This window comes from Callorhinus ursinus, unplaced genomic scaffold, assembly GCF_003265705.2.
Source record: "Callorhinus ursinus isolate GAN/ISIS: 27379988/994484 unplaced genomic scaffold, GSC_fseal_2.0 scaffold20, whole genome shotgun sequence".
NCBI lineage: Eukaryota > Metazoa > Chordata > Mammalia > Carnivora > Otariidae > Callorhinus > Callorhinus ursinus.
Genome location: NW_027397082.1, coordinates 17,291,250 through 17,309,794, shown reverse-complemented (window position 1 = coordinate 17,309,794; position 18,545 = coordinate 17,291,250). Strand labels below are relative to the sequence as shown.

Genomic DNA, 18,545 nt, shown 5'->3' with positions numbered 1-18,545 from the left:
TAAATAAATAAAATCTTTAAAAAAAAAATAGCTACACAGTGTTACATTATATGAATATATCATACTTTATATACCCATTCCCTTGATACACATTTAAATTGCTTCCAGTTTTACATACTGATTTTTAAAAGTCACCTGACTGTAAATATTTCATAAATTACCACATTCAAACAGTCAGATCTCTGAAGTTCCCACAAACATGACCCATATTTTTGGTAATTTGCTAGATGGACTCACAAAACACAGCAAGGATACATGGCCAGATCAGTAAGGCAAAGATGTAGGTGAAGTCTGGACAAATTCATGTACAGGCTTCCTATGCACACCCCCCAACCTCAGTTTAGGAAAAGATATACCCACAGTATTCCTTTTCCTAGCACTGTCAATGCGGCCAACTTGTACAATATTTCTACCCAGGGAAGCCTATTTGAAGCCTGGAGTACAGATTTTTACTGAGGGCTGTTCATGTTGACATTCTCTGTCTATCAACTAGTAAATTCCAGACTCCCAGAAGGAAAGCTGGTATTCATCACAGACCCACTGTTTGTACAGTCTAGGCACAGTGTAACACCCTTATCAGTTAGGGGACTTTTCCTATTATTGTAGGAAACTTTTTGCTGGCCAAGTTCCTAGATGCTAGGCAAGGGCTAACCTTGTAAGCAGGCCCTTCTAAAGACAGAAGCCTCAAGTTGGCTTTATTAACTCTTTTTCTGTACTATCTTTCTACACTCTGTAGTATTAAGTCTCAGATAGAAAGGATAACTATGATATTTCTGAATCTCAGAGCAGAAATCAGAATGTGAGGGTAGTCTTAAGGCAAGAAAAAAACCTGTCTTTTTATTTATTTATTTTTAAAACCTGTAATTTTTTTTTACAAGCAAGATCACACTACAGATTCCAAGATAGGATTTTTCACTGTATGAGCTAGTGCCACACTTATTCTTTTCTTTGATAGAAAGTTCTTTTTTTTGTCTGGTAAATTCCTATCCGATACTCTTCAAGTCCATTCTTTAACTCCTGCAGAGTTAAATCATTCATTCTTGTGCTCTTGTTGCACTCACCACATCCTACTGTCATTCCGTTGTTGTACTGTATATCTTTCCCACACAACCGAGTCCCTGGGTGGCATGAATTTTCTGTTTCATCTGTGTACTCTTACGGCTAAGTACACAGATGCTCAATTTAATATCAAAAGGTAATAAGTAAATGGTAGGGATATACAATATGATACATTAGAGTCTGTTCAAAAATTGATTTGGAAACAATTTAATAGTAAGGTTAAAGTCACATACTAAGTAAATAATAATAAATATAACCTATCTTTTAAGATAGAATTAATTATGGTAGGATTAACAACAAAATCTAGTATCACTTCTTTTATATAAAGATTTTTTAGTGATCAATATGATGTTTATTTTCTAAGTCTCATTTCATAAAAGCAAAGTAAGATCTAAGACAAAACAATGTACAAAGGGGGGCACCTGGGTGGCTCAGATGGTTAAGCGTCTGCCTTCGGCTCAGGTCATGATCCCGGGGTCCTGGGATCGAGCCCCGCATCGGAGCCTGCTTCTCCCTCTGCCTCTGCCTCTCTCTCTCTCTGACTCTCATGAATAAATAAATAAAACATTAAAAAAAAAATGTACAAAGGAACACAAGAAAAAACAAAATAAAAATAAGGCATAAACTAGTTCAAAACACCACTAACTCAACCATGAATCCAGAGGCACTGAGGTCTCTAGGTGATGCAATCTATTCAGACAATTATTGATTTCTAATTTTGAATTAACTTAAATTTCTTAAGAATACACGATCTATATTTTATTATCTTTCAGAATTGTCTTCCTTTTTTATTTTGAAATGCCACAAGTAACTTTAAAAGGTAGTTTAGCATTTAACAGTCCTGTAGTCTCATCCATTCCTGCTAGTCAATAACCATAAATGAAGGTCACATATCTGTAAACAAAGCACACATTTCCTTACTTGGGATTAACTAGTTTAAAGAAGGTCAGCATAGCAGGCTCAAGTGACTGGGTTGGCCAAGCATTTTATTTTGATTAACGGTTAACTAGTTCAATGTTCTGCTCATATTAGAAGTAACTCTTGTTTATTCTCTCTTGGATTTAGAAGGTCTAAACAATTTTAGTCACAATATCTGCATACTTGATAATTCTCTGTTCTATTATTTCAATACTTTGGTGAAATAGTAATTTGAGTGTTACCAGCTATATATTACCTGAATAGGAAAGAAATATTTACCTAGAGAACCAAGAACTGACAGAGAAAATTAAATGTTGAAACAGATTTTATATAATTTTATTTCAAAATGCTAAAAGCCTTGAATTCTATGACATGAAAAAAAAACCCACATTTTTACACAGTAAAGCCAATTTGGCAACCACATTTCTTTTTCTTCTTTTTTTAAATGTTTATTTTTTTTAAAGATTTATTTATTTATTTATTTGACAGAGAGAGAGACAGTGAGAAAGGGAACACAAGCAGGGGAAGTGGGAGAGGGAGAAGCAGGCTCCCTGCGGGGCTTGATCCTAGGACCCGGATCATGATCTGAGACCCGAACCGAAGGCAAACACTTCACTGACTGAGCCACCCAGGTGCCCTCTTTTTCTTTTATTTAGAGAGGGGGGGAGGGGAAGGGCAGGAGAGGGAGAGAGAATCTTTTTTAAAGATTTTATTTATTTATTTATTTATTTATTTATTTGACAGAGAGAGAGAGAGAGAGAGAGAGAGGGAGCGTGCGCGCAAGCAGGGGGAGTGGCAGGCAGAGGGAGAAGCAGGATCCGTGCTGAGCAGGGAGCCCGACGTGGGGCTCCATTTCACAACCCTGAGCTCGTGACCTGGGCCAAAATCAAGAGTCAGACACTCAACTGACTAAGCCACCCAGGTGCCCCACAACCACATTTCTTAAAACACCAATGTAAAACTTATAAATGCTAATTGTGTTCTGATCAGTATCTAGCCACAGAGGAAATAATCTATATCCTAAGAAAGCCCTCTTGGGTGGCACTTCTTAGTTATTCTATATAATCAGGTGCAAGTCTTCTGACTTGTTTTTAGAAATAACAGACTGTTATGGGATCACTCACAATTCTTTGTCCAGAGGTCTCTAAGCAGCTACCTATTTCTAACCAAAAGAGGAAGAATAACCTCAAGTAAGCTATGGCTACGAAGTTACAGGTAAGTCATTCCAGTTTTTAGTTGTCATGAGATACAGCCAGCATTATGTCAAACTCAGTAAGAGAAGTACATTTCTCTGGATTAGACATTTATTTAGTACCTACAAATACCACTACTAAAAACACTACCCAACTTTCAGCCAGCTTTAAAATATCAGTTAGTTTAATTAACAGCAAATAGGTGTTTTAAATAAAAATTATTTTATGAAATTTTACACATGATGGAGAATAACAAAAACCCCTTTAAAATTTAAGTAATAAAAAAGGAAAACTATATAGATGTGCATTGTTACTGGCTCACATTCTAAGTTACGCTCATATACATGAGGTTTGAGTTTCCACCTTATAAAAAGAACAAATTACACAGCTAGAAGGGGAGATATTTTCCAATGCTCAAAAACCAAATAGGGTGGGGCACCTGGGTGGCTCAGTCATTAAGCGTCTGCCTTCAGCTCAGGTCATGATCCCAGGGTCCTGGGATCAAACCCCGCATCAGGCTCCCTGCTCAGCGGGGAGCCTGCTTCTCCCTCTCCCACTCCCCTGCTTGTGTTCCCTCTCTCGCTGTCTCTGTCAAATAAATGAATAAAATCTTAAAAAAAAAAACAAAAACAAACAGGGCTCCTACTAGATAGCTATTTCACTTTTCTAGGTGTCTTGGAGCCAGCTTGTTATAAATGCAAAGATGTCCTCTGAAGAGAAGGGGATGGATGAGAGATAATTTGTTATGCCACTAGGCTACGCTACTAGGAAATTTAAATAGCACATGCCTATTTGATTAAGGAATTACCATTCATTTTTAAAACCAAAGAGAGGAACTGAGGCTCATATATCTTCAGCTCTTCTCTGACACTTGGTGGTCATCAGTGGCAGCGAGAAGCAGACAGTAAGTCAAATGTGATTCAAGTGGGGCTGGAATCACTGTGTGCCAATATTTAATGAACATTTACAATATCTACATATCATAAAACAAAAGCCCCGGCATAAAATCCGGAGACAGTTCTTCAAAATACTAAAGGTGATCTCACAACTTCATCTGTCCTTTTACACACATGTACTCTACCTGACAAGCTGGATCAAGACCCATTTTTCTTCTGAGGAATTTTTCTACATGCCCAATAGTTGCTTCTCCTGAAACTCGGACAAACTTCTTCTCCAAGGGCTACATAAACAAACACAAATAAATTATTTTCAGAACAAATATGCATAAAACATGTAAGTCAAAAAGCAAATTTTACAGCAAAGATGTTCAACAGATTTATGAGAAAAACTACTATGAAATTTGAGCTAATTTACCTATCAAGGAAAAGAAAAAGAATTTTTGCTTAGCTTCCCCTCTCTGAAAAGCACATCAATAACTTTTTAATAGAAAGGCTTACTGGTTTATTTTAATACCTCACCAAAAATAAAACTTAGAGTAAAATTTATTGACAGAGAAGGAATACCTAAGACTAAATTATGTCTAAAACAATCTAGTTTCTTCAACAAAAAAACTGCAAGAAAAAAAAAAAAGAACAAGATGGAGGATGAACTTCTAAACTAAAAGAGATGTAAGGAATATAAATAAGAGATATGTTAACCAATTACAATGTATGGATCTTATTTGGGTCCTGATTTAAACAAACCTATAGAACAATTTTCATGAGATAATCTAGGAAATTTAAATAGCATGTGCTATTTGATTAAGGAATTACCATTCATTTTTAAAACTGTAGTATCATTATTATATTTGTAAAAAGTCCTTATCTTTTAGAAATAAATTTATTTACTGATAAAAATGATACATAGTCTGGGATTTGCTTTAAAATTATGAGAAGTGGTGAAGATATAGATGAAATGATATTGGCCATCAGTTTATAATTACTGAAGCTGAGTTGTGTACACAGGCATTCATTTTACTACTCTTATCTACTTTTGTATGAGTGCAAAATTTTCCATAATAAAGGGTTTTCCTTTTTAAGTAGAAAAATAAAAAGATTAACATCCAGACAAATGTGGCTGGAATCTGATCCAATGGTCGAAGGTGATAGGTGGAGAGGCCTCGGGGTTTTAAAGCAGAAACTAACACTTAGCCAGCTACTGTTGTCTCTCAGGCAATTTTAAGGAGGCTACTCTCTAAGACAAATGAAAAGCTGAGGTAATCAGAACTAAAAGGGTACCTTTTAGGAAAACATGAGCAGTGTTTTTCAACCCTGAAAGAGAGGGAGCCCAGAATGACTACCAGAGGACCTAGACTTGTTCCATGTAACAGTGCTCAGCTTTCCTACCTGTAGTTTGTTCTCTTAAGATCTTTCCTTACAATAAAGCTCTCTCTTATTACCACAGTGTAGCAGGTAGCCTAAGTGTTAAGTGCAGGTACTCCAGAAACAGACTGCTTGGCTATAGGTCTTGGGGTTCTGCCATTTTCTAGCTATAAGTCTTTAGTCAAGTTGCTGAACCTTTCCGTCCCCATTTGTAAAAGAGATAACAGCACCTATTACACCTCATAGGTTTATCAAGAGGAAAGTGAGTTAATGTACGTGGATACCTATTAATTCCTGGCACATAGTTACTACTGGCATATTGTGACCATTTTACTCTTAATGTGAAAGAACTGGACTCTTATAGAGGGCCTAATAGTCACCATGGGATACTGATATAACCTAGACAAAAATGGCAAAGTTTCATGTTCTTTTAAGGTAGGTACAGAATTCATCTCACAAAGCTAATGCAGTCTCACTGAGGAGGAGGTACAGCCATCCCACAGGTACAGACCACAAGAAAATACCTCACCGTAGGGGGCAATGACTGACGAGCATGAGAATCCTATTAAGTGCCTTAAGAAGCTGCTATTCTGAATCATCTAGCTATGCCTGTCTGGCAACCAGTGCATTTCTGAAGGTGAATTTCCTGGGCTTACCCCAGGTATACCAGCAGAGGACAGTCCAATCTCCCTTATTTCTAAATTCTTGGTGAGCACCTTACCCCAGGTGTTCATTAAAATTAATCCAACTTAGCTAAAGTTATAAATACTGTACTGTTTAGATCATCCAGAACAGAATTAGGACATGTGCCAATACCTGAAAGAAAAAAACTGGTCTTGGCTTTCAAAGCTAGGGTGGCTAACCCTAGTCCTCATGACCCAGGTTCACAAGTTAACTGGATTTCCCCCCATATAATTCACATCCAGTTTTTAAGAAAACAATTTGTTTTTTGGTTGTTTTGTTTTTTCATTTAAAGCTCAAAAACCAGTTCTTACCTACACAGTCAATTCATTTTTTCTGCTACATCTAATAGCCACCTACCATCTGCAAATAAATAGGAAAAAAGAAATCCACAGAATTACACTTTTTTGAAATTAAACACAGCAGTCTTCCCTGCCATCTGTAACACAAAAGGTCAATTTGATAAGAAAGCTGAATAAGCTAGTTTAAGATCTGTAGGGAAATTTATAAGATATTTGGTTATTTTCTTGCTTTAGATAATGCATACCACTAAAAAGAGCTTTTAAAAAAGATGCTATCAACTCATAATTACATTTTACCTTGAAAAAATTCATATCTCTGTCAACTGAAGAGGCCTAGAAACAGTTAATGAACCCAGTAGCTAGATGAACCCTTGGTAGCCAGATTTTGATTTTTAAGAACTACCAAAAGGAACTAGGACACCTTGGAGAAAGGACTAATTCCATGTCTGGGGGACAAAAAATGTACAAGCTGAGCATGGAACATCTTGTCATAACAGATAGCAAGAAAATATCACAGACTATGATACCTATGAAGGACAATTTGAACATCAATAAAGAAAATGACTGAAACGGGCTTATTTATTTTTTTAGAAGTAATCTTTTAAAAGATTTTTTATTTATTTGAGAGAGAAAGAGACAGAGATAGTGACAGAGAGCATGAGCCAGGAGGAGAGGGAGAAGCAGGCTCCCCGCTGAGCAGGGAGCCTGATGCAGGGCTCGATGAAATGGGTTTAAATCACAAATATGTTTAAATTCATGAGTTCATATTAAAGTAAAAACAAAAACAACAAAACCTATTTGGTCATGACTGGAGTATGCTAATGAACCAACTCATTACTTTGAACTTGGTAAGTGAAGGGAAAGAATCAAGCATTTATCCTGCTATTCCTATATAAACTATCACTGGCTAACCAAACAGACAAAGAGAAGTTTCTCTTTATAGAAGTATTTCAACTAATAAGAGAAAGAATGATAGGGGCGCCTGGCTGGCTCTGTTGGTAGAGCATGCGACTCTTGATCTTGGAGTTGTAAGTTCAAGCCCCACATTGGGTGTAGAGATTACTTAAAAATAAAATCTTAAAAAAAAAAAAAAAGGAATGATAACATCATTTTCCAAACCGTACTAAGTTAATGGGCTTTGCCACTGAGCACCAGTGGCTGCTAACATTATAAAGAGGCCCAGACAACCAGACATCATGTGCCTCTAGATGGAAAGAACCACCACCTATGAAGTAGTTTGCTCCCCTCAAATCAAGCCTGTCTTATCAACACTCAGACTTAACTACCAGTTTATGGGAAATACAGAAGACAGAAATACATGCTAAATTATACTATGGCAATGCAACATTAAAACCCAATCTGTAGACAACTATAGGACAAATGACTCAGTTTCATCAACAATGAATTGAAAGAAAAAAGAAAAGGAAAACCATAGATTTGAAGATATATCAACCAATCACAATGTGTGAACTTTATCTGGATCCTCATTTAAAGTGTTAAAGAAAAAAGAGAGAGAAAAAACACCCACTATGATTGAGACAATTAAAAATCTGAACACTGAGTAGATATTTTACAGTAAGAAATCATTAATTTCTTTTTCATTTATCATCCCCAACCTTTTGAAAAATGACTAACTTACAAAGTTGTAAGTACCAGGAAGACCTAGATAGCTGTCACCTAGTTTACAAACTGTTAATATATTGCTATATTCACTTTATCTCTTCTAATTTATATGCATGTATGTATATGTGCATGCTAATGTTTTGTTGGACCACATGAGATTGGCAGACAGATATTTTTACCCCTAAACATATTAGCAGTTATCTCCTCAGAATAAAGGGATTCTCTTATATACAATATACTACAATATAATTAACAGGAAATATACAGAATATTTAAGCAATTTAACATTAATTTCCTAAATAGTCCAAATTCTTTTATAAACTGTCCTACTAATATCCTTTAAAAATTGTTTTATGTCATGAAGGCTCACACAATGCATTTTGTTGTCATGTTTCTGTAATCTCCTTTAATCTAGAACAGCTCTGCCACTTTATTATCTTTCATGACACTGATACTTCTGTAACTTTTTTTTTGGTATGATACATGGTCATTAAAAAGAGACTCATCTTTCAAGAATACTGAAATATTTACAAATGAAGTGGCAAAATGCTGGGGATTTATTTCAGAATAATAGAAGGGAAGTGGAGGGAGAGAAGAAATTAAATTGGTCACTAGTTAATTGGTAAAGCTGGGTGATGGACACAGGGAGGTTCTACTTTTCACTATGTTTAAAAATTTTCATAATTAATGAGGTGCCTGGGTGGCTCAGTCAGTTTAAGCATCCAACTTGATTTTGGCTCGGATCATGATCTCAGGGTCATGAGATCAAGCTCATGGGGCCTGCTTAGGATTTTCCCTCTACCCCTTCCCCTTGCCCATATGTGCTTTTTCCCTTAAAAAAAAAATTTTTTTTTTGTAATTAAAAGTTAAAAAGAAAATGACTCCTGGGAAAAATTATCTGGACTTTATTACTGCCTAGTGAAACACTGTGAAATTGAATGTAGCAAAAAGGGTTTATGACTTTCATGCTACAGGTCTACACGGTAAAAAGTTTAACAACCAGGCATCACCTAGATGGACATACTTAAACTCAAAGATAAGATATAAAAACAGCTTTTTTAAGTAGCAGAGAATACTGAGCTATAATACCAAAAGCTATAACTAGAACTCCGTTAAAATCACAGAATAAAAAGAAAAACAGTAAGACTGCCAATCTATTAACTAAGAAAGTATAAGACAGTTTTAGCAAAGTAAAAATAGTCACAAAATGCAGCATTAACAGGATCATTTGTTTCTGAAAGAGGTTCATCATCTCTCACAGGTATAAGACCTTCAAATTAACACCTGTATCATCAATTAAAACTGAAAACTTAATGTCTCAAAACTATCGGAGAACAGTATAAATCAAACTCCTATATGCCTATCACCTAGCTTTATCATCTCAAGGCCAATTTTGTTTTAAATATACCACACCCATTTCCCACTGCAACTACTTCCTGGCCCCCATTCCCAGATTTGTTTTGGAGCAAACCCCAGACATATTTCATTTGTAAACACTTCAGTATGTATCCCTAAAAGATAAGAGATCTTTTTAAAAACATGATGCCATTATCATATTCTAAAATTCCTTAATATCAGAAAATTTCTAGTAAATGTTCAAATTTCACCAATTGTCTCAATTTTCTTACCCAGCAGGAAATGATTTTATTGTTTTTAGGGCTGTCATTAAAGAGAGAATAAAAATAAAACAAAGATTTTGTGAAAAAAATATAATAACCAAATATGAACTCAAACTATGAATTTGAATTCGAATTTTTACATGTATTATTTTTACCAGATGTATTTTTGTACTTTCAAAATACATACACTAAATATATTACAAACAATACTTCTATTCAAAGTTCCCATTGGATCTTGGCTTAGTTACTTTTTATTTACTTATTATTTTTTTAAAATGTTTTATTTATTTATTCATGAGAGTCAGAGAGAGAGAAAGAGGCAGAGGGAGAAGCGATGTGGGGCTCGATCCCAGGACCCCAGGATCATGACCTGAGCCAAAGGCAGACGCTTAACCATCTGAGCCACCCAGGCGCCCCAGCTTAGTTACTTTTTAAAAATTCAACAGCTTTATTGGGATATAATTCATGTATCATTAAATTCACTATTTTCAAGTATACAATTCAAAGATTTTTAGTTTATTTAAACAGGGTTGTGTAACTCATCACCACTATCTAATTTCAGAACATCTTCATCACCCAAAAAGAAACCCCACACCAATTAGCAGTCACTCCCAATTTCCCCCTCTCCCCTGAGACTCTGGCAACCACCAATCTATATAGATTTTCTGCTTCTATGAATTTCTCTGCTCTAGACATTTCACATAAATGGAATCACACATTATGTGGTCCTTTGGTGCCTGGTTTCTTTCATTTAACATAATATTCTCAAAATTCATCCATGTTGTAGCATTTATCAGTACCCACCCCCTTTTATTGCCAAATAATACTCCACTGTGTGGCTATATCATATTGTGTTTATCCATTTACCAGTTGATGTGATATTTGGGTTATTTAAATTGGGGGTTATTCTCTCATAAATGTTTATTTTTCAAATCAAATCCAAATAAACTCCATACATTGTAGTTAGTTATGTCCTTTGAGTCTCTTTTAATTAATACGTTCTATCTATGTTTCCTCTTCACCCCTCCCTTTTATTCTGGAGAGACACAATTGTTTGTGCTGTAGCTTTCCACTGTCTTAGATTTGGCTTATTATATTCCTAAGGTGTCATTTAACATGTTCCTTTGCCCCTGAATTTCTTGTAAATTAGTAATTAAATCTAGGAGTGTGATCAGCTGCACATTTGTTTTGGTAAGAATACTTCACAGGTGGTATTGTCATCATATTTTTCTAATGTGTGACAACTGGAACTACATAAATATTCTAGGTCCATATGTGCTTTTGTGGAAGCAAAAGGCTAATATTTCAACTTAATGTCTAGTTCTTTCTTCATGAAGTTTTTATACTCTGTTAATTTGTGTGGCTACTACAGGTCATTGGACAAACATCCTCGGCAAACTCTAGGAGCATATGACACTGTACTTGTCCCATACAGAAACTCATATGCCACTTTCCCAGCCACCATACTACTAGGAAAGAACTCCCTAATCCCCATAAATCTGGTATTTTACAACTTAGAAGAAATTCAAAGTTACTGAACTTAACACTGCATTCCCCCCATCACACTGATCTCTGGGAAACACCTACAGTATACTTCATCCACAGAAGTACCCACCTATTCCTATGCTTCAATTCATGTCTCTAAGCCAATATATTCACAAAACAGTATACCCAACCAGGTATAATCCATCCAAGTATTAGTACAGACTTTGAAAAAGTCACTAAAAATCTAAACAGATCAAAGTCAGCTATTTCCTGTATATTTACAGTCCCAAGTAACTATAAGGCCTGATTTAGCCCTTTTTAAAAAGTTACCTTTTCAAAAAAAAAAGAAGGAAAAGTTACCTCTTCCTTAATGACTCATACTATAGGAGCAACACTGTGTACAATGGGGCCTGTGATAAGAGAGCCTTTAAGGCAACTCTTAACTTAGGTACATTAACAAAGGACTTCATTCTTACCTCTAAAATTTCAGTAAATGTTTGAAGCCACAAGTTAGGGCAGGTTTACCTTGAGCCCAAAATGTTACATGCAAATAAAAATTTAAGCTCATATTTAACTCCGAATGCCAAACTATGCAAAAATGTTTTGAAATATTTTTTAAAGTCACCAAATTATCACAGTATTTGGTTTTAGAGTTTTAAAAATTTCTCACTTGTTTCCTTAGACCACCGTCCTAAATTAATAACAAATCCCTACTTAATAACTCTTTTCTTATAAACTTACTATGAGAGCATTACTGAATGTACTTCACATTTCTACTTTTATTTATAAAACTCTACGTAATTGAAAACGATCTCCACATGATTGCTAATCTGACTCTTTAGTTGTGTACTACAGGGTCTTCCTGTGAAGTAAATAAAAATAAAATACCTTAAAATGTCCCGTGCCTTCATTAGCACTGAAAAACGAAAGCAAAATTAATCAACATTTTAAACTATACGTTAAATCATATAACACAGAAAAATAACATGAATATAAACATTTGAGGAACATCAATTTAATTTTAAAACACCATCACCTAGCCCTTTATGAAATAAATAATGTAGTTGTCATTTCTGCCACCTACTGGTAAGGCAAAGGCAGTGTCAGCCACTACTTTACACTACTTTGTATACTTCTAGGAGTTAAAAGTATATCCTTAATATTTAGATTTCCCCCACATGTAGCATTCTAACATTTCCCAATTTAAAGTAAAACTTTTATCATAATTAATGTGTTTTCTTCTTTATAGTAACCCTTACAAGATAGATTTCTTACAAGAAGGCTGCTAGATTTCCTGTTGTTTTACTTATAGCATAATGGGCATGACTTACTCAGTTTGCCCTTCACCTTGAAGTACAAAGAGATTTCTTGATTAAATCAATTATGTTTATATCATGAGGAGACAAGGGGCACTAACTTTTGTTGGGCATCTACTATGTGCCAGGCATTATATTAGGTCTTCACATAGGATGCATGTTTTTCATTCAGTCCTCACAATAGCCCTGCTATCAGGTATTAATATTCCCCTTATATAGATGAGGAAAATTAAGCTCAGAGAGGTTTAATAACTTGCTTAAGGTCACAGAGCTATTAAGTGATAAAGCTTTAAACTCAGGTGTACCTAGCATCAAAACCAACGTTCTTTCTTCCTTATTTTGTAAACAGTAGGCCAGATCACAACTGCATCATCTACAGAATATTCTTATAATACAAGTAGAGAAATATATTAAAATATAACATATAAGCTATATTATAAATATTACATTAATATAAATGTTATAAATATATGGACATAATAGGAACCTAAGATATATAAGCTTAGAGTTGTAAAATAAAATACCCTATGTGTTACAAGAATTATCTCTACAGAATCCCCGATGTGTGGTCATTTGGCTTCTGCTCAGGCACCTAAAGAGATAGAGAGCTTCTTATTTGATAAGTCAGTTCATTCCATTTGTGGGCAACATTGTTAGAATTGCTTGCTTGCACTGATGCAAATATGTTTCTCCCTGTAACTTACACCCAACTAGTCCTAGTTTTGCCTTTCGGTACTCTTGTGAACTAGACTCAAACTTTCTTTTATACGATAACCCTCTGAAGATTTGAAATGAACTTAAGGGGCTTATGATTGTTTTCTCTTTTTCAGAATATTTTTGTTCCTTCCCTTACCACATATGATATGGTTTTTCAAACCTTTTATTATTCTGGTTACACCTCGGCTTACCAACATCTCTCTGAAAATGTAGTGCCCAGAGTTGAACATAATACTCTAGTTGGATTAATACAGCATACAGTTGGATATTACCTCCATGGTTCACTAAATGCTACTGAGTTTAAGATTGCATGAAATTTTTGCTGTATCACACTTATGTTATGTGAGTCCATTTTCCTCACTAGCACATGTACAAATGACAGCACCACAGACTACTTTAACTTTTATTTTTGAATGACCCTGCATTATTTCAATCTTCATATACTGCTAATAGTTTAGACATGGTAGGAATACCATAAATTGATACTTAGGACAATCTTGTTAGTTGCTATTATAATCCCCAACTCAGCAATACAGAAACTGATGATGAGAGGAGTTCAGCTACATCCCAAGGGTTCTATACCTGGACTTACTGAGACTCTTCAAAGTCTACGCTTTCTGTACTCACTATACTGCTTGTCTGAAGTTCTTTCTTTTTTTCATCTTCTACTTTACACACAGAAACTGAAGAACAAAAAGGAAAAATACAAGAATATCTAAAGATCACTAAACACACATACCCAATTTAGGGGGGAAATCTAACTTCATATTCCAATGGTTGAAAAATCACTGTTCACAGGCTGAACCTACCTCAGTTTTCTTGCTCCTCCAACTTAAGTGGGCTCAAAAGCTGGACCAAATTGGCTTTTGTACTTGCCTCAGGTTAAAACTCCTCTGCCACTGGTCCTGCCATGAAAGAGCTGCCTATAGGCTACCCTCAGGAGCCTGACTTCTGTGGTAATATAAAAGCTCTTCCATGTAGTGAACTCTGCGGACTGGTGACTTCAAACGGATTCTTTGCCTCTGGAAGCTTTCTTTCAAAAGGACTCCTTGCCACCCTGGAAGCTTTCTTCCCCTCAACTAGTTGACGATAGATAAAGAGCTATATTATGAGTTCAACTACTCATCATAATCATCCACATAAAAGGTTCAGTTCTTTCTTTACAGATAGGGAAGCTGAAGCTCTGAGAACTTAAAACTAAAAGTTCCATGAGGGGCAAAGGCCGTGGTCTACTTATTCAAACTGTATGCTCAACAACTAGCAGAATGCTGTGCTGGTACATATAGCAGGACCTTAATAAACATCATGTGAAAAAACAAAAAGCAATTTGTCAATGTTTACAAAACTAGATAATAGAGAAGCTAGGATTTAATTCTAGATCCCTTATTCCAAGTGAGGGCTCTTTTTTTCTTTTTTTAGAATAAGAACCAAGTTTTGTTGTTGTTCATTTCTTGCATTTGAAGTACTCCTCAATGACATCCTTGGCCTGAGACTCTTTGCTACAGTCCTTAACCACCACACAATTGCAACCAACCACTTAAGGGGTTTTCCCTGTCAATTTTATAGAGGCCCACCCACTCCCCTAGTTTCTTGCTGTCATCAACCTTAATTAGGTTGATTTGGTGTTCAGCATAAAGGGTCTCCATCAACTTGACATACATAGGCTCATCACAGTTGGATGCAAGCATACAAAGATGGGCTTAGTGCTTATCTAAGGTTTGGCAGCTTCACAAACTCCACGTGCTAGGCCAGCATGGAGGAGGGCAGTCTTCAGCACCTCTTGTAAAGCAGTATTAATGTCCATTACACCTCCAGCAGCAATGCCTTCCTTGGCCATGGTGGTGGGTTTTGGGTGAAGCTGAACCAAGTCCACCTGAGCCTCAGCCTCCTGGCAACTGGCAGCAGGGAAAGAGCATGAGGGCTCTTTTTTCTATAGCAGGGAATGTACTAATAATGTAATAAGTTTGGTAAGTGGTAATGACTGCCCTGAGTACCATGGTCAAGTCTCACTCATTAGGAAAGCCTGCTGTGATTAATTATTGATTTCTGCAGTGGGCAAAGGAAGAGGTAACAGTGACATACCCATCACATATTTGCTATCTTTGCATCCCTGCCACTTTTCAAAAAACGTATAAAAAAACCCCCTGATCATCAGTTCTTGCTGTGCAATGTAGGAAATGTCACATTTCCCCAAAATATTTTTTAGGAATATAAATTCCTTTCTGTTTTCAAATTTTAATTAAATAGACTTATTAAAAATCAAGGTACATGGTAAAAATTCAAATGCAATGAAAAGTAAGACCTTTTCCATCGTGGACTCAAACTCCAGCTGTCCTTTCTTAGAGGCAACTAATGGCCATTAAAATCCTGTTCTATGTCCTTTAAGGAATGGTCTGTGCATGTAAAACGTGTCTACGCACATATTCTCTACCACTCTCTTTAATATAAATAAATTAACGAGAACGTACAACGTATTCTCTTACTTTGGAGATTGTTCCACATTAGCACATATGCTATCACATTAGCACGTACTCATGTGCTATATACCATTATTTAACCAGGTCCCTTTTGGACATTTAGATTGGAACATATTCTATCAGAAATTACTGGTTTAAAGTTTGGTATTACCTAGTTTCTGTTCATTCCTCCAAAGGGATTTTTATTTCATTGTCAAGCACTACTACATGGGATTTGTGTAGGCATGAGAAACGGTTTCTGGCCTCTTAGGGGTCCTTAATATCAGCTGAGAACATAGGGTGACTACATAAAGAGATAAATACAACATAGCACAAGCTAGACACTAATAAATGATATAGGCAACCAAAAATTATAAGGAGGAAATAACTAAAAAGTAAAGTAGTCATCAGTGACATAAAATGGAAAGTCTCTATTTTCCAAAAAAGGCCTTTTAGTTTATTCTGCAAACTGTTTAAGTATTCTGAAAACTGCAGTTTGATGCATGCCAACTCTGTGATCATGACAGTGTTTAACAATGTTGCAATATAATGGAGTACACCATATGCTACACACAATGTTTGAAAGAAGCAATTTATATGAATTAGAAAGATATCCAACTACTTCAGAAAACAATTTGGCAAAACCAAGTAAAGTTAAAAACAAACATATGCTAAGACTCAGCAAATTTATACTCTTAGAGAACTATCTTGTATATATATATATATGAGATATATGAACTATGCAGACAAATATTTATGTATATATGAGATATATATGAGATATATACACAAATATTTAAGGCAACATTGTTTATAATAGCAAAAAAAATTGGAAACAAGATAATTGTTCAACAGTACAAAGAAAGATAAATTATGGTATGTTGATTTTGAGGGAATACCAGGCAATGGTGAAAATGAATGAACTACTCCATATGGATGAATCAAAGAATGCTGAGTGAAAAAAGCAAGTTGTATTAAAAAAAAAAAATGTAAGACACTTACAGTGATACCATATAGTTTTTAATGGACAAAAGCAATTCTACATATTACTTAAGCACTGATACATGAGATAAACATATTTTAAAAATCATGGGAATGGCAATCATTACTTTTAGGAGAGTTGTTATTAACCTCTAAGAAAACGGGGGGTGGTGAACAGGAAGAGGTAGCCAAAGGGCTTCCGCCATGCTAGCATGGATTATTTCTTAAGCCAGATGATGGTGATACAAGCAGTTGTAGTACTATTTCTTTAGACCTTTTTTTAAATCTTAAATATTTCATGATTAATTTTTAAAAGAATATCAGAAAAACTTGATTTTACCTGAGTTCAAGATGATTTCGTAACCGTTGCGACTTAACAAATTCTTTATTTTAAGGTTAAGAGGCAGAGGTTTAGGGTACTCACCCAATGAACTCTAGTAATAAAGACATATCAAGTTCAGGTGGAATACGAAACACTGATTCTAAGACTTTCTTAGATCTTCCTTTGCTCGAAGGGACTGGCTGAGGAACAGCTATTTAATAGCCAAAGAAAAAAGTTGATTTAGAATAAAAATTTCATGAATTGAGATCTTTGAAAAATAACCACACATATTATAACTACGTTGACTATTTAAAAGATCATAAAGCCCTCAATCTCCCTTTCTTTAATAACATTAATCTGTCAAAGCCAGTGAAATTCCACCTGGGGACCACTCCACAATGGAAGGCAGACATATGTGGCTGGTTTATCAGGGCCACAGAGAGAGCTCATCATAACACAACAGATACAGGTAATCTTTAACAAGCACTACTGTGTGCCAGGGTTCAGGGCTCATACTCAGCATTGCACATGCACATTCTTGTTTAATCCTTGTCATAATCCCATAAGTATACTGCTACTCTTTTTTTTTTAACAGTTAAAACTGTAAAGAAACTGAGATTACTGTTTAAGTGAGATTAGGCATTATGTAGTAAGTGGAAGAACCAGGATTTAAACAGAAATTTTATCTAACTTCTATACTGTGACACTACCACCATCATAAAAACTATCTGAACAGTTACTATGTTCCAGGCACTGTTTTAAGTGCTTTGTATTACTCAATGTATCCTTACTACAATTTTATGAAGTGCTACCATTATCCCTACTTTATAGATGAGGAAATTGAGACATTGTAGTAATTTGCCAAAGTCACACAGAAAGTAAAGTGGCAGAGCTAGGGTCAAACTCAGACAGTCTAGCTCCAGAGCCTATACTCTTTCATTTTTATAAATAATTAAATTGGATTATACTATATCTTCCTTCATAATCTTTCTCTTTGATCATAAAATAACCAACTATCACCAAAAACAACCTCAAAGGGATTAAATTTTATTAAGTTAGTATTCTTTAATCTACAAATACATTATGATATACACCCAAACTTACCAGGTTTAGGTACTTCTAGACCTCTTTCTTTATAGAAATCATGCATTTGCTTTTTTTCTCCTAAAAAATGATAAAACACAGACTAAATTACACTTAAAATGTAACTAATAGAGTCAGCAGAGATTCTGGGATTCACAACTATGTAATAAAACAAACTTACTTTCCTCTAGATTGATCACTAATTTGTACACTATGTCTTGTAATTGTCGGTCCAACCTAATAAAAGGAAAGGATGGAGAATACCTCAGAATTCAGCAAAATGCATTTTGGCACAGAGTGAAGAGTGAATGATGCTCTTTGCAACTGTCTTCTCTTGGGAGTGGATATCTCCTTTTTCAGAAGTGAATTATTTTTAGGTAGCACTGGCTCTCACCTGAGATAACCTCAAGTAATTAATTATAAGTAATCATAGACTCTTGAATGGTTTGCTCAATTGTTCCATGTGTACTGGTCTTGTTCCCTTGCAGAGACTGTATTTTGAACTTCTATGCATCATCTACAAAGCATT

At 35.3% G+C, this 18,545-nt stretch overlaps 1 protein-coding gene and 1 pseudogene across 3 annotated transcripts in view; both read right to left on the bottom strand.

The window, feature by feature from the left end:
* The window catches only part of PCGF6 (polycomb group ring finger 6), a 32,709-nt gene that overhangs the window by 12,201 nt on the left and 1,963 nt on the right, over positions 1–18,545 (bottom strand). For all 3 annotated transcript variants that reach the window (XM_025880982.2, XM_073904246.1, XM_073904245.1), the window contains exons 4-8: positions 18,198–18,253; positions 18,038–18,097; positions 17,036–17,144; positions 12,030–12,057; positions 4,252–4,350 (exon numbers count right to left, since the gene is read on the bottom strand). In XM_025880982.2, coding sequence (XP_025736767.1) covers positions 4,252–4,350; positions 12,030–12,057; positions 17,036–17,144; positions 18,038–18,097; positions 18,198–18,253 — 352 coding nt within the window. The remainder of the gene's footprint in view (positions 1–4,251; positions 4,351–12,029; positions 12,058–17,035; positions 17,145–18,037; positions 18,098–18,197; positions 18,254–18,545) is intronic.
* Positions 12,936–15,341, bottom strand: LOC141374689 (small ribosomal subunit protein eS12 pseudogene; annotated as a pseudogene).